Raw genomic sequence first — 12,400 nt, 5'->3', positions numbered from 1 at the left:
CAATGTTCTAAGTCCTACATGTGTCTCTGTCTGCCCCCTGCAGGTGAGCCAAGGTAATGTCCCAGGTGTGGAAAGTGCCTCCCTGGCCATGGACACAGAGGAGGGCGTGGAGGTGGTGTGGAACGAGGTGCTCTTCTCTGACAAGAAGGTCTTCAAAGCACAGGAGGTATTGGTGGCTCATATTTCCTACAGCCAAGACAGGCAGTATTTTACAAAATTAATTGTGATGTTAGAGTGACTAGAAATTGGTAATTAGGGCTGCAACTAATGATTAGATTATTTTTTTCTTTCCTAATTTTATTTTTATTGCTGTTTTCAAACTAAATGATGGGTGGGTTACATTTCAGTGATTTACCAGTATTTAATACATGTTCATATCTTACTCTTTTGCCCTGGTTTGCCTGGTTTGTAACAAATGGATGAACAATTGCACTTCTAATTTCATGTCTGTACACAATATGAGAATGTTCTTCCATTCTTAACCACCCTGACCCCACCATTTCTTACATCCCTGGCAACCTTTGTATAAATTCTGATTCACAAATTGTATTATGTTTTACCAGCAGAACTCTCATCAGGACCTTGAGTTAGAAGTCTTAAATGATTATTTTCATCAGTGCCTGATTATATCTCAAGATAATGAAAAATGCCCATCGCAAGTTCCCAAAGTCTAAGTGAAGACATAAAAGCTGCCTATTTTCTCCAACTAGGAGTCCAAAAGCCAAAAATATATAGCTGATTAATCTGGATGACCAAGAAAATCAGCAAATATGAACATTTGAGAGGTCTGAAATTGTGATTTTTTTAATTTTTTTTTGCATTTATGGTATTTTGACGGACTTTACCTGATCTATGATGTGATGTGAAGATGTGAACAACCTCTGATCTATGCTTTTCAGGAGAAGATCAAGGAGATGTTTGAGAACCTGATGCAGGTCGAACACCCCAACATTGTCAAGTTCCACAAGTACTGGCTGGACATGAAGGAGAGCCAGGCGAGGGTACGATTTTTTTATGTCCTCTCTGGTTTTTCTTTCTCCCTCTGTCCTTTTTTTATGCCTCTGCACCAACAATGAGGCATTATGTTTTCGAGTTGTCTGTCCCATTCTCGGGATCATTGTATTTGAAGAACACCTTAAGGCAATTTCTTCGAATTTGGCCCCAATGTCCACTTGGTCTCAATGATGAACTGATTAGATTTTGAACCTGTTTTTGGCCGTAAGTCAAGAATTCGTACACTAATTATGACAAACTTTCACGCAAATATCCAATAGGATAAAATAATATAAGATTGTAACATCATAACGTTCTGCAGAAGTACTTCTCTGGTCATTATCCAACGCCATAACTCAGGAACAGAAGGAGAGACATTTGGTCAGATACAGAACTGGTGACCATCTTGAAGCTGTGATGATTGTGTAGATCTTCTGTGCTGCTGGTTTTGCCCAGGTCCAGACCTTTGGATCCGCCCACTCGAGTTTGAGTTGACTGATTCTTCTGGCATAGTGACATGAAACAGCTGTCTCTTAAACTACAAAATGATCCAATGAGCACGACAGGTGGACTAATGCTGTTTTCAAGCTGTTGTGAAGCGGTGCTCCAGAACCAATGAGTACTAACAATAACACTGAGCTTAAAACCCTGGCAAAACAATAATGCTAGCATGGCTACCCATCGGTGTGAAATTAAAATAACATTAGATTTAGGCGGATACGTTGGTCTCTAGTGATTATCTAGGGAAAATCAAATCCACCTCCTCCACAGAAATCGGTTAGAGTGGATGTAATGTCAGACTGAAGTTGGAAATGGAGTGTAACAAGTTGACAGTTCTGTTTGATATCAGGCAACTGCTGTGCTGAAGATGTGTATGAAGCATCCACGTTTTAGAATTTGCAGCTTCTGTGCAGCAACATCCATATTTAAAGCACTGTCTGCTGTCATGGCTACAACTTTGTGCTCTGTCCTGTTCCTCTGGTGGTCCTCCCACAGCTCATTGGTTACGCTGATATTGAACTTCAGGTCACGTGACTGTCGTTGCATCGTGTGACAGAGCTGCTTGACTACATATATGAAATGAGTCTGGAAAGACATGGATATGAATTAACACAACTCCATGTGTGGCCCACAGGTTATATTCATCACAGAATACATGTCGTCAGGCAGCCTCAAGCAGTTTCTGAAGAAAACTAAGAAGAACCACAAGACGATGAATGTGAAGGTCAGTGTTTTCTGGTCACAGATTGTACCCTATTGCTGTGCTCGCTCAGTGTGGCCCCTGGTGGTGGCTCAGAGCACTGCAGTCCAATCACTATTCAGATCCATATTTCCTGCAGGTTTTGAAATGATTAACAGGACTCCCTGGTGGCTCTGTCTGCTCAGACATATCTCTTGTGTTTCCTCTCTTTTCTCTCTTCTGTCGTCTTCATCTGCTGTTTGTCATTCTATAATAAAGCCATAAATTGCAATAAAGGTGAATTGATAGTGTTAAATTTGGTATTGTTCACATATATTCCTGAGAATGAGGGAGGTGTTTGTGCCTTTAGAGGATTCATGTTGCTCTGTTACACTTTGTCTTAGGCCTGGAAGAGATGGTGCACCCAGATTCTCTCTGCCCTCAGGTACTGATTGATTTCTACCCCAAGATTTTAACATGTGAAATTTATATTATTACAGCCATCACATTGACCGTGATTTATTGTTTATGGGCAGTTATTTACACTCTTGTGACCCGCCAATAATCCATGGCAACCTGACATGTGACACCATCTTCATTCAGCACAACGGCCTCATCAAGATCGGCTCAGGTCTGCTCCCAGAAGGGCTTTTTGTGTTATTACAATCAGCACCCATATTGTAACCTCAGACTAAAGATCTAAATTATGCTTAATTTCTTTCCACAGTGTGGCATCGGCTATTTGTTAATGGTAAGACGATCATTTTGTAGTATAGATAGACTCACAGGCCACTTTATTAGGTACACCTGTTCCACTGCTTGTTAATGCAAATAGTTAATCAGCTAGTCAATGCATTTAGTCATGTAGACATGGTTAAGATAACCTGCTGAAGTTCAAACCAAGCATCAGAATGTTAAAAAAAAGGGGGATTTAAGTGACTTTGAACGCAGCATGGTTGTTGGTGCCAGATGGTCTGGTCTGAGTATTTCAGAAACTGCTGATCCACTGGGATTTTCACTCACAACCATCTCTAGGTTTTACAGAGGATGGTCTGACAAAGAGAAAATATCCAGTGAGCAGCAGTTCTCTGGGTGAAAATGCCTTGTTGATGTCAGAGGTCAGAGGAGAATGGCCAGACTGGTTCAAGATGATAGAAAGGCAACAGTAACTCAAATAACCACTGGTTACAACCAAGGTCTGCAGAAGACCATCTCTGAACCAACAACATGTCCAACCTTGAAGCAGATGGGCTACAGCAGCAGAAGACCACACCAGGTGCCACTCCTGTCAGCTAACAACAGGAAACTGAGGCTACAGTTCACACAGGCTCACCAAAACTGGACAATAGAAGATTGGAAAAATGGTGCCTGGTCTGATGAGTCAGACATTCAGATGGTAGGGTCAGAATTTGGTGTAAACAACATGAAAGCATGGATCCATCCTGCCTTGTCTCAGCGGTTCAGGCTGGTGGTGCTGGTGTAATGGTGTGGGGGATATTTTCTTGGCACACTTTGGGCCCCATAGTACCAACTGAGCATGGTTTAAACACCACAGCCTACCTGAGTATTGTTGCTGACCGTGTCCATCCCTTTATGACCACAGTGTACCCATCTTCTGATGCCTACTTCCAGCAGGATAACGCACCATGTCACAAAGCTCAAATCATCTCAAACTGGTTTCTTGAACATGACAATGAGTTCACTGTACTCCAGTGGCCTCCACAGTCACCAGATCTCAATCCTATAGAGCACCTTTGAGATGTGGTGGAACGGGAGATTCACATCATGGATGTGCAGCCGACAAATCTGCAGCAACTGTGCGATGCTATCATGTCAATATGGACCAAAATCTCTGAAGAATGTTTCCAGCACCTTGTTGAATCTATGCCACCAAGAATTGAAAAGGTAGTTCTGACCCAGTACTAGCAAGGTGTACCTAATAAAATGGCTGGTGAGTGTATGTTTTGAATTTATGTCATATATATATTATTTATTTCATCTAATGTATCTAAATTATTTGTGTTTTCTCTAACCAGTATTTCCAGATGCCAATGTTCACGGTAAAGCGAGGCAACTTCGCGATGAGCAGAGGAATCTTCATTTCTTTGCACCAGAATATGGATGTAAGTGTGATGGAGCAGAGTGTGTGTGCAGCTTTCTGCAGCTTGACTTATATCAAATCTGACGTGATTTGTTCTCAAAGGTTCTGTATGCGACATTTGGAGACTAAATACAGCAGCAAATCACTCTATGCTGTGTAGCGATATAATGGAATAATAGTGTCCTTAAAATTATCTATTTGTCTGACCTCCTTTATCTTTGCTTCTCTATTTCTGTTTCTAGCTAGCGAAGATGATTATGCCATAGACATTTTCTCCTTCGGCATCTGTGCTCTAGAGGTAAGAGAAATAGATCCTTAAGACTCTCCCCTGTGTGTGTGTTTATGGGGGTTACAAGTGTTCTTTGCTTGCATGAACACATTTGTTGATTCAGAAGTTACATTTCATACAATTCACACTCAGGCCTCAACTAAAAGTCGCCTAAGTGACACACCTTGTTTGCAAAATGCTTTGACACTTGCAGAACATGAACGCATGCAATAATAGCAAATATTTCCGTCAGTCAAGACAACCTGGGGTCACATTTACTTTACTTTATTTACTTTATTTAAATCATAAGGATGATGCACATCAGTCAACATTTCTGTAAATGCTAGCCAGCTGGCTAATTTTCAACTGCAGTCTTTTGGTAAGGTGTTTTGAAACCAATAAAAGGATAAAATTCACAGCCCTGTTGAAATGTGAAAAAAGGAAAAATAGATTTTCTAAGAAAGTTGTCTTCATTCATCTTAGTGCATTATATTCATTATTCATTTTTAAATGCCTCTGGCCTCTTTGATTCACACTTGCAAATAGCAACACGGAGGTGGCATCTTTTATGGGATGATGAGGACTAATCGCTGGTTGAAGAATTGTGCAAAATAGTCTCACAAAGGTGCATCAGAGATTCATCATTATGCAAATAATGTCTGTCAGCTGTGAATAGATGTTTTCCTTTTGTTTAACACAGTTAATCCAGTAGAGCTTTGGGTCTTTCTATGAGATCTGTGTCAACTGTTTAGGAAAAAGGGTGTGAAAAATGTGTGACACCAATGAAAAACACATTTGCAAGAGGATCCCAGTTAAGCATGTCTTAGCAGTCGAGAAAAACTGTGATATGTGATTGTGTTAACAGATTATTTGCACCCCTAGATGGCAGTGCTGGAGATCCAGGCCAACGGAGATACTGCTGTGTCCAAGGAGGCCATCGCCAATGCAGGTCAATCTCTGGAAGACCCTCTCATGAGAGTGAGTCTCAAAAATACTTCACGTCCTAAATATGCACCAGTACAACCAATAAAACACAGAGATAAGAAAGACAAACTGTCCCACACTATTAACACTCGCCTACACACACCACCTTGCTTCTGGGTTTGTTTCCTACCACATGCAGAGACTTTGTACAGTTTTAGACTGAATGTTTCAATAAAACGCCAGGAAAACCAGAACACGGTGTAATGCTTGGTAAAGTGGGTCATACTGTACAGTCATATAGTTATGTATTGGGCTCTGCTCTCTGCAGGAGTTCACCCAGTCCTGTTTGCGTCATGAAGCCAAGCTACGTCCTACGGCTCACGACCTTCTGTTCCACCGAGTCTTGTTCGAGGTCCACTCCCTCAAACTGCTCGCCGCCCACTGCCTCATCAACAACCAGTGTGAGTTTCTCACCTCCACACACCGAGCCACCACACCAGAGACTCCTCTTTCAATGCACATTGCAATATTTACATGTAGCAGATCAATTTGATGACTTCTAAGTGTTTGCCAAGCAGGTTTTAGAACTGAACTCAAAGTAACTCAAATAAATGTATTTGTATCAAATAAGTTAACAGGCTTGTCTTGCATTGACAGATTTGCTCCCAGAAAACTGTGTGGAGGAGAAAACCAAGTCTTTTGACCCCAACGCTGTCATGGCAGAGATCAAACATGAAGACAGACAGGGAGTTCAGCTCAAGTAAAATCACACAAGCACCACATATCTTTGACTTCTTGTCTTGAATTTCCTGACATGACAGGTGAAGCACTCACTCTGCTCTTCTGTGTGTCTCCTCATGTCCTGTAGATATTCCCATGTGTCCCCTCTGGAACTTGACAAGTTTCTGGAGGATGTCAAGTAAGTAGAGCTACAGCATTGGACTCATTTTGTATCAGAGATTACACAGTGGCTGCAGCATGAAGTGTAACATTATGTCTTCTTCAGGAATGGGATTTACCCCTTGATGAACTTCGCCTCATCTCGGCCTCACCCCGTTCCTCGGGCTCTCTCCTTGTCTCAGGAGCACGTTGAGACGGTCAAGACGCCGACTCCTGAGCCCCAGGAGACAGAAACGAGAAAGGTTAGACTTTCAAACATAAAAAAAAGTGTTAAATATATAATCTGACTGCCTACAGAGTAAAGTTGTCTGAGATTATAAAATGTCCATGCAGGAGGAATGTGCTTATTGTCCACTTTCTGCAATATGTCAAGAATTAGGAAGGCGATTTTAGAGTTTTTCCACACATGAAAAGACCATCCTTTTGGTTACGTATTGTTAGTGTTGTTAATATTATTATCATGTCTGTTTATATAGTCCTAAAAGTTTTAAAATGTTTAGAATTTAATGTTATAAACATTAGTCCTTATAAGTCATTAAATAGTCTTAAATTTAAATTTGTGACATCATAATTGCCATACATTTTTTAAATTCTTTTTGTCAAAATGAGTCAAGCTCTTGTGCATGAAAGTCCACGTCTGATGTTATAAATATTTAAACCTACCTCTGAAACTAATCCTGTTATTTTACTTTATACTTGCACTACCTAACCTAACTCAGTATAATAACCATATTCCCATAAAAAGCCTTCCTTTGCACACAACCACATATATACTACCTAACTTGCAATGTTGGGTAATGAGAAAAAGATGATTTGTCTAAGATTTGGTTAAAAAATTATCTGAAGAAGGTCTTCAAAGCAGCAAATCCAAATGTCTGATGCCTGTAGATATCCTGCCAAAACATATCAAAGACATTTCTGCTGTGTCCCCATTTCGCTGTGCTTGTTACTCTCTGACTATTTTTGTCCGTTGGTGTTGCAGGTTGTTCAGATGCACTGTAATTTGGAGTCAAACGAAGAAGGGACCAAAACTCATGTGAGTCACATACAGTATTGTACAGGTACTTCGCCCATTTTAGTATAAACTCTTGTTGGGCTCCTTAACAATCAAGTATATCAAGTATATATGTATTAGTCTTTTTGTTAGCTCTGTACCAGCATTTATGTTGTAAGTTCACTCAGTTATGATGGCCAAACAGAAATCCAGTTTGATTTAAATTCAATGTTTTTTGATCTCTCCTCAGCTGTCTTTGTTTCTGAAGATGGATGACAAACTTCACAGGCAGCTTAGCTGTGACATCCTTTCAAGTAAGTTGACCACAACTGTACCTTAAAGAATACTTCACCCCCAAAACCATTGGTATATAAGTTAAGTATAAGTTAAGAAAACATTGTTACATCTACTGCATCCACTGCACAAGTTGTGTGAAACTTTGAAAAAGGATATTTTCATATAGTTTTGCTGTTGTTTAACATGGACCCCTATGACTTCAATTCATCAAAGATTTTCACAGTTTTTTAAATTCTTTGTTCACCGTGGAGTCATGCGAGATAAACAAAGTTTTCTTCACAAATTAAACATAACACAGAGTAAACTATTGATATACAAATGGTGATTTGGGAGGTGCAGTATTCCTTTAAAAAAACCACATACTCTATAGGTTCATTTTATTGCAGATTTTTGTAACCGATGTATTTAATGTGAATCTTTCAGCGGACACCTCCAAAGACCTTGCCAGTGAGCTTGTTCACTACGCCTTCATAAATGAGGTAGATATAAAAGCTTCTTTTGGTTGTTTTTTTATTAACAATTCACATTTTACTGAGATTTTTGCATTTTAAAGCCAAACAGGAGCTCTGTATCTGGTCTTAAACATGTCCTGTGTGCTATGTAGGAGGACAGTGAGAAGGTAGCAGGGTTCCTGGAGGACGCCATCAGCCGACACCGGGTCCGAGCGCTTGCATCTGGGAGCACACAGTGAGAAGGGGGTCACGATAGCGACTGGCCCAGAAAGAGGGGCCTGGGCGTTGACCACACAGATCAAGAAAGGGAGAGGGCGGCGGACGGGATCACACAGCCGGGAACGCAGCTGACCCAGCTGGGGATAAAAAGGGGACAAATACAGAAGGATGCTGGGCCTTGACAGTCAGTAAATTATTCCCAGAGAGAACGAGGGATCGCCAGCGCTGAGTAAGGAACCAAAGGCACTTCTGGTTGGAGGGCCGAAGGCATCATGGCTGTGTTCAGCAATCCCACAAAGCAGTGGAAGATTGACAAACTCCCTGCCTAAAAGGGCTATCATGCCTTAAGATATCCTGACAACTTTTCCATAACGCCACTATTCGGAACAGATATGTTTTACTTACAAATGCAGCAGCTATGTTTTCAGAAGGACATGTTATTGCTCATTAGCCTTGTTTGCACTCCAGTGTCCAATTTGATTGGTGATTATTTACTATGAATTGTAAACAAAGTCATTTTCTAAAGCGTCTCTCCCTTACAAGCCACAACCCTGAGTTTAATACAATTTTAGGAATTTAATATTCCGTCCAACATGCACTGTTAATACTCATTCAGCTGACTTATTTATTTCTGTTTAACTGTGAACAATAGAAGCTTTGCACAAGCCTGTTTTTTTTCTTTGCTTTTTATGAATGCAGTTAACACACCTCCCTGCACTCTTGGGTTGAAGGTTTCTTCTCCCAGAGATAAAACACACCATGCCTAAATGTAGTGACAAGCAATGAGATGATGCCTCTCTTTTAGCCTGTTGTGCTCTTAAAGGGTTTTCCCTGTGAAAGTGTTCTGAAAGCCAAAGATTTGCAAAGTGCCTGATATGGCAATGTACTTTGGACAAATGAAATGGCATTGTATAAAAGCAGCCGAGAGACATAAATATTTCAATTTTATCAGCCACTAAATATGTAATATTGAAATTTAAACACAGATGAATTTATAGAATTTAAATATTTTACTTTGAAAACTGTATCTGAATATATTTATTCTGAATTCACCCCTTTGAAGTTTGATTTGCAATTTCATAAGCTGAATCTGAATAGATTTTTTTCAGTGTTTACAAATTCAGATCCAACAATAAACGTTTCAGAATTTTAAGAAAGTAGATTCAGGTTGCTCAAATTCCATTGGTGAAGTTTATATCTAAGAATATACGTTAAAAAAAAAAATCATGTAGATCTGAATTTTACCAATTGACTTTGATCATCTTGAATTTCTTTTACTTTTTTATTTTTCCAACATGAATTATTAGATCTGAATTTTAATTCTATTATTATTCTGTTTTTTTCTTGCAACATTTTAAATTTCAGCATGAATTATTTAATCTGAATTTGACCACTCAAATTTGAGAAACCTGTTTCTCCTCTTCACCTTTTTTAAATTCTGAAACTTGTCGTTTTGGATCTGAATTTGTTGACATTGAAAAAAATAGATTAAAATTCAGCTTCTGAAATTGCCAATCAAGACATTTATTATTGTCATTTTAAAACTGTGAATTCAGAACAAATGCATTCAGATATATGGTCTCTACAGTAAAATATTTTAATTCTATTAAGTCAGTGGTGTTCAAATTCCAATTAAAGTATTCAATAGCTGTTAAAATTCACATACGTCTCTGATTTACTTCATACATTGTACCCAACTTAGACCCAACTTAAAATTTGGAATTTAACTGATACAGACTGAATTTTAGTTTTAAAACCAGATGCATATTTGTCTCTAATCATGAGTCCACAGTCAGTCTGTGTGAATGTAAAGACGAGATTGACAACCAGTAATGGCAGCTCCATTAAGAGCTGCAGCCTTTGTATATTGAACATATAGATCGGGTGATAACGATCTCTGCTGCAGTCAGTGTTAGTTTGGAAAGAGCTGCAGCCTTTGTACGAAAATTGGAATACATCACAGGAAGCTTGTGAAGTAAAGTTATAGTCGTATATAACTGGGAGGAAGGGTGATGGTGACGGGATCTTGAGACTTGTTAATAAAAATTGCTACATTGTTGATAATATTCCTGCTATGCTTATTTTTGCGGTATATCCCAAACCATCGGAGGATTTTTTTCTCATACTATATTTTTTTGTATAGAGGTGTTTTAAAGGAAAGATCTACCCCAAATCTTTAGGAAAAATTTGAAGAAGCATTTAGCATTTTGTCTTATATTAATAATACCTACCTATGGAGGTTTTCATGGGCCGCAGGTGATACAACATAATCGCTGAAAGAAAAGAGGAATATTTTCCTTTGAAGATGTTTATTTTCCAGTGTCAGGTCTACTGTAGGTTTATTTCAGTACAATTTCAGTGTGAACTTTGGAATCGATTGCACCGCGGCCTACACAGACACCAAAATAGAATACACTCCTTCTGCTCTGCCAGATTTTCTTGTCAAGGATCCAAACTTGGCACCGTAAAAGAAGCTCACCATTTGGGTGGATTTTTCCTTTACAAAACTGGACAGCAAAAAACAATAGTGAATTGTCTGATCGGTCTTCAGCAGCGTTCTCTTGTTTGTCAGACTCACTTAGCTCTGCTTCATTTGTTTCCCAGGTCGGTAAGGTCGTGGTTTCATAACAGTTACACTGCTGTACAGTCATTGCTTACAGTACTTACTCTACTCTGTGTCAAGCCTTCTTATCAGTGTGTCTCTAAAGACAGGAGCCCTGAATTCTCCCAGACATTTAACAACAATGGGCTATGGTGTAAATATTTGTTTGTGGCTATCAAGGGGGTTTACTTTTAGATGGAATTTCAATGCAAAGCAGTGCCACTTTCGCTCTCATTTGATCTAGTAAACTGCATGTCTTAATAGCCTGCAACCATTCGAAAACTTTGCATTTTGCCTTTGTCAGTCACAGTTCAGTTCCTGACCAAGAAGATGAATGTTTAGACTGTGCAAACATGAAACAAAAAACATCCATATCAGTCTTATTTTATGTCAAATGAATTCTTTTTCCCGTGAATCTGTTGAATGAAACTTGCCTTTGGATGTGTTCTACTTAAAACTTTGTTAAATATTGTAGCTACTGCAAAGAAATACATGACAATAAACAATATGTGACATGTTGGTTATGTCTGAAATTATTGGGATTTATTTATTTATTGGACTAACAGTGTTGATCATTTTGAGTTCATTACTTCTAACAAAATAAACACATTTAGGAAAAGGAACGGTAGATCTTAAGGGTTTTTTTTTAAGGTAGTACACAGGCTTAATAAAGCCTGGGTCTTCAATAGGGGGTCCGTGACCCCAAGGGGGCCACCAAATGATTGTATGCTAATTACATTTTTTTTCCTTCAAATTGTATGTCTAAAAATACACAATAACATCAATCCAACATATTAGTAAAGATAAATTGGCCTATTTGTGAAAAAAATCACAGTTCACAACATTGATGATAGGCTAAGTGTTACCCATGAATCCTTGTGTGATCATGTTACCTAGGTAACACTAAATCACTGTGCGGCACCTGTCCATAACAGTGAAGTGAACTAGTTAACCAGCAGTTATGTCCTACTGAAACATACTGGCCAGTGAGCTGCATTATTATTCCACATCTACAGCCATTCTTGTGGGCCACAATAGATCGTTTTGTAAATTTTCAAGCAGAAGAATCTGAGATACCATCCACCTCAGACACAAACATGATGTATAGTAAATCTGCCACTAATTATTATTTTAATAGCTTAGTAATTTGCACCATAAAAGAGCTACACATTATTGTAGGCTCAGTTTAATATACAACTCAATATTTGACAACTTATATATAATTTCATACTAATATATATATATACACACACACATATATAATCTTTCAGCTGAGGGGTCCATAGCCTAAACAATGCTGAGGTCTTCTAATCTATAAGAATAAGAAATCATTATTGGTTATTGGGAGAAAAATATAGCCTAATTAATTTGTTTGGACCACCTGAGTAAAAACATTTGATCAGAGTTTTAATGTCCAACTGTCAAGAATACAACATTTCATTTACAACATTAACTGTAAAAAATACAGCT

The 12,400-nt window shown here is 38.8% G+C and overlaps 1 protein-coding gene across 1 annotated transcript in view; it reads left to right on the top strand.

Annotated features, from left to right (window-relative positions):
- nrbp2b (nuclear receptor binding protein 2b) overlaps window positions 1–11,454 on the top strand; it is a 54,036-nt gene extending 42,582 nt beyond the window's left edge. The window contains exons 2-18 of the mRNA XM_049565090.1: window positions 44–166; window positions 900–1,001; window positions 2,129–2,218; window positions 2,578–2,618; window positions 2,710–2,804; window positions 2,901–2,924; window positions 4,210–4,296; window positions 4,517–4,572; window positions 5,425–5,520; window positions 5,795–5,927; window positions 6,124–6,226; window positions 6,335–6,385; window positions 6,473–6,608; window positions 7,349–7,402; window positions 7,611–7,674; window positions 8,081–8,136; window positions 8,262–11,454. Of these exons, the coding sequence (XP_049421047.1) occupies window positions 44–166; window positions 900–1,001; window positions 2,129–2,218; window positions 2,578–2,618; window positions 2,710–2,804; window positions 2,901–2,924; window positions 4,210–4,296; window positions 4,517–4,572; window positions 5,425–5,520; window positions 5,795–5,927; window positions 6,124–6,226; window positions 6,335–6,385; window positions 6,473–6,608; window positions 7,349–7,402; window positions 7,611–7,674; window positions 8,081–8,136; window positions 8,262–8,348 (1,398 nt within the window). The 3' untranslated portion in view covers window positions 8,349–11,454. The remainder of the gene's footprint in view (window positions 1–43; window positions 167–899; window positions 1,002–2,128; window positions 2,219–2,577; window positions 2,619–2,709; window positions 2,805–2,900; window positions 2,925–4,209; window positions 4,297–4,516; window positions 4,573–5,424; window positions 5,521–5,794; window positions 5,928–6,123; window positions 6,227–6,334; window positions 6,386–6,472; window positions 6,609–7,348; window positions 7,403–7,610; window positions 7,675–8,080; window positions 8,137–8,261) is intronic.
- The last annotated feature ends 946 nt before the right edge of the window (window positions 11,455–12,400 follow it).

Source organism: Epinephelus fuscoguttatus, linkage group LG21 (assembly GCF_011397635.1).
Source record: "Epinephelus fuscoguttatus linkage group LG21, E.fuscoguttatus.final_Chr_v1".
NCBI classification, from domain to species: domain Eukaryota; kingdom Metazoa; phylum Chordata; class Actinopteri; order Perciformes; family Serranidae; genus Epinephelus; species Epinephelus fuscoguttatus.
The sequence above is the reverse complement of the archived record's forward strand: the minus strand, read 5'-3'. Positions and strand labels throughout refer to the sequence as shown.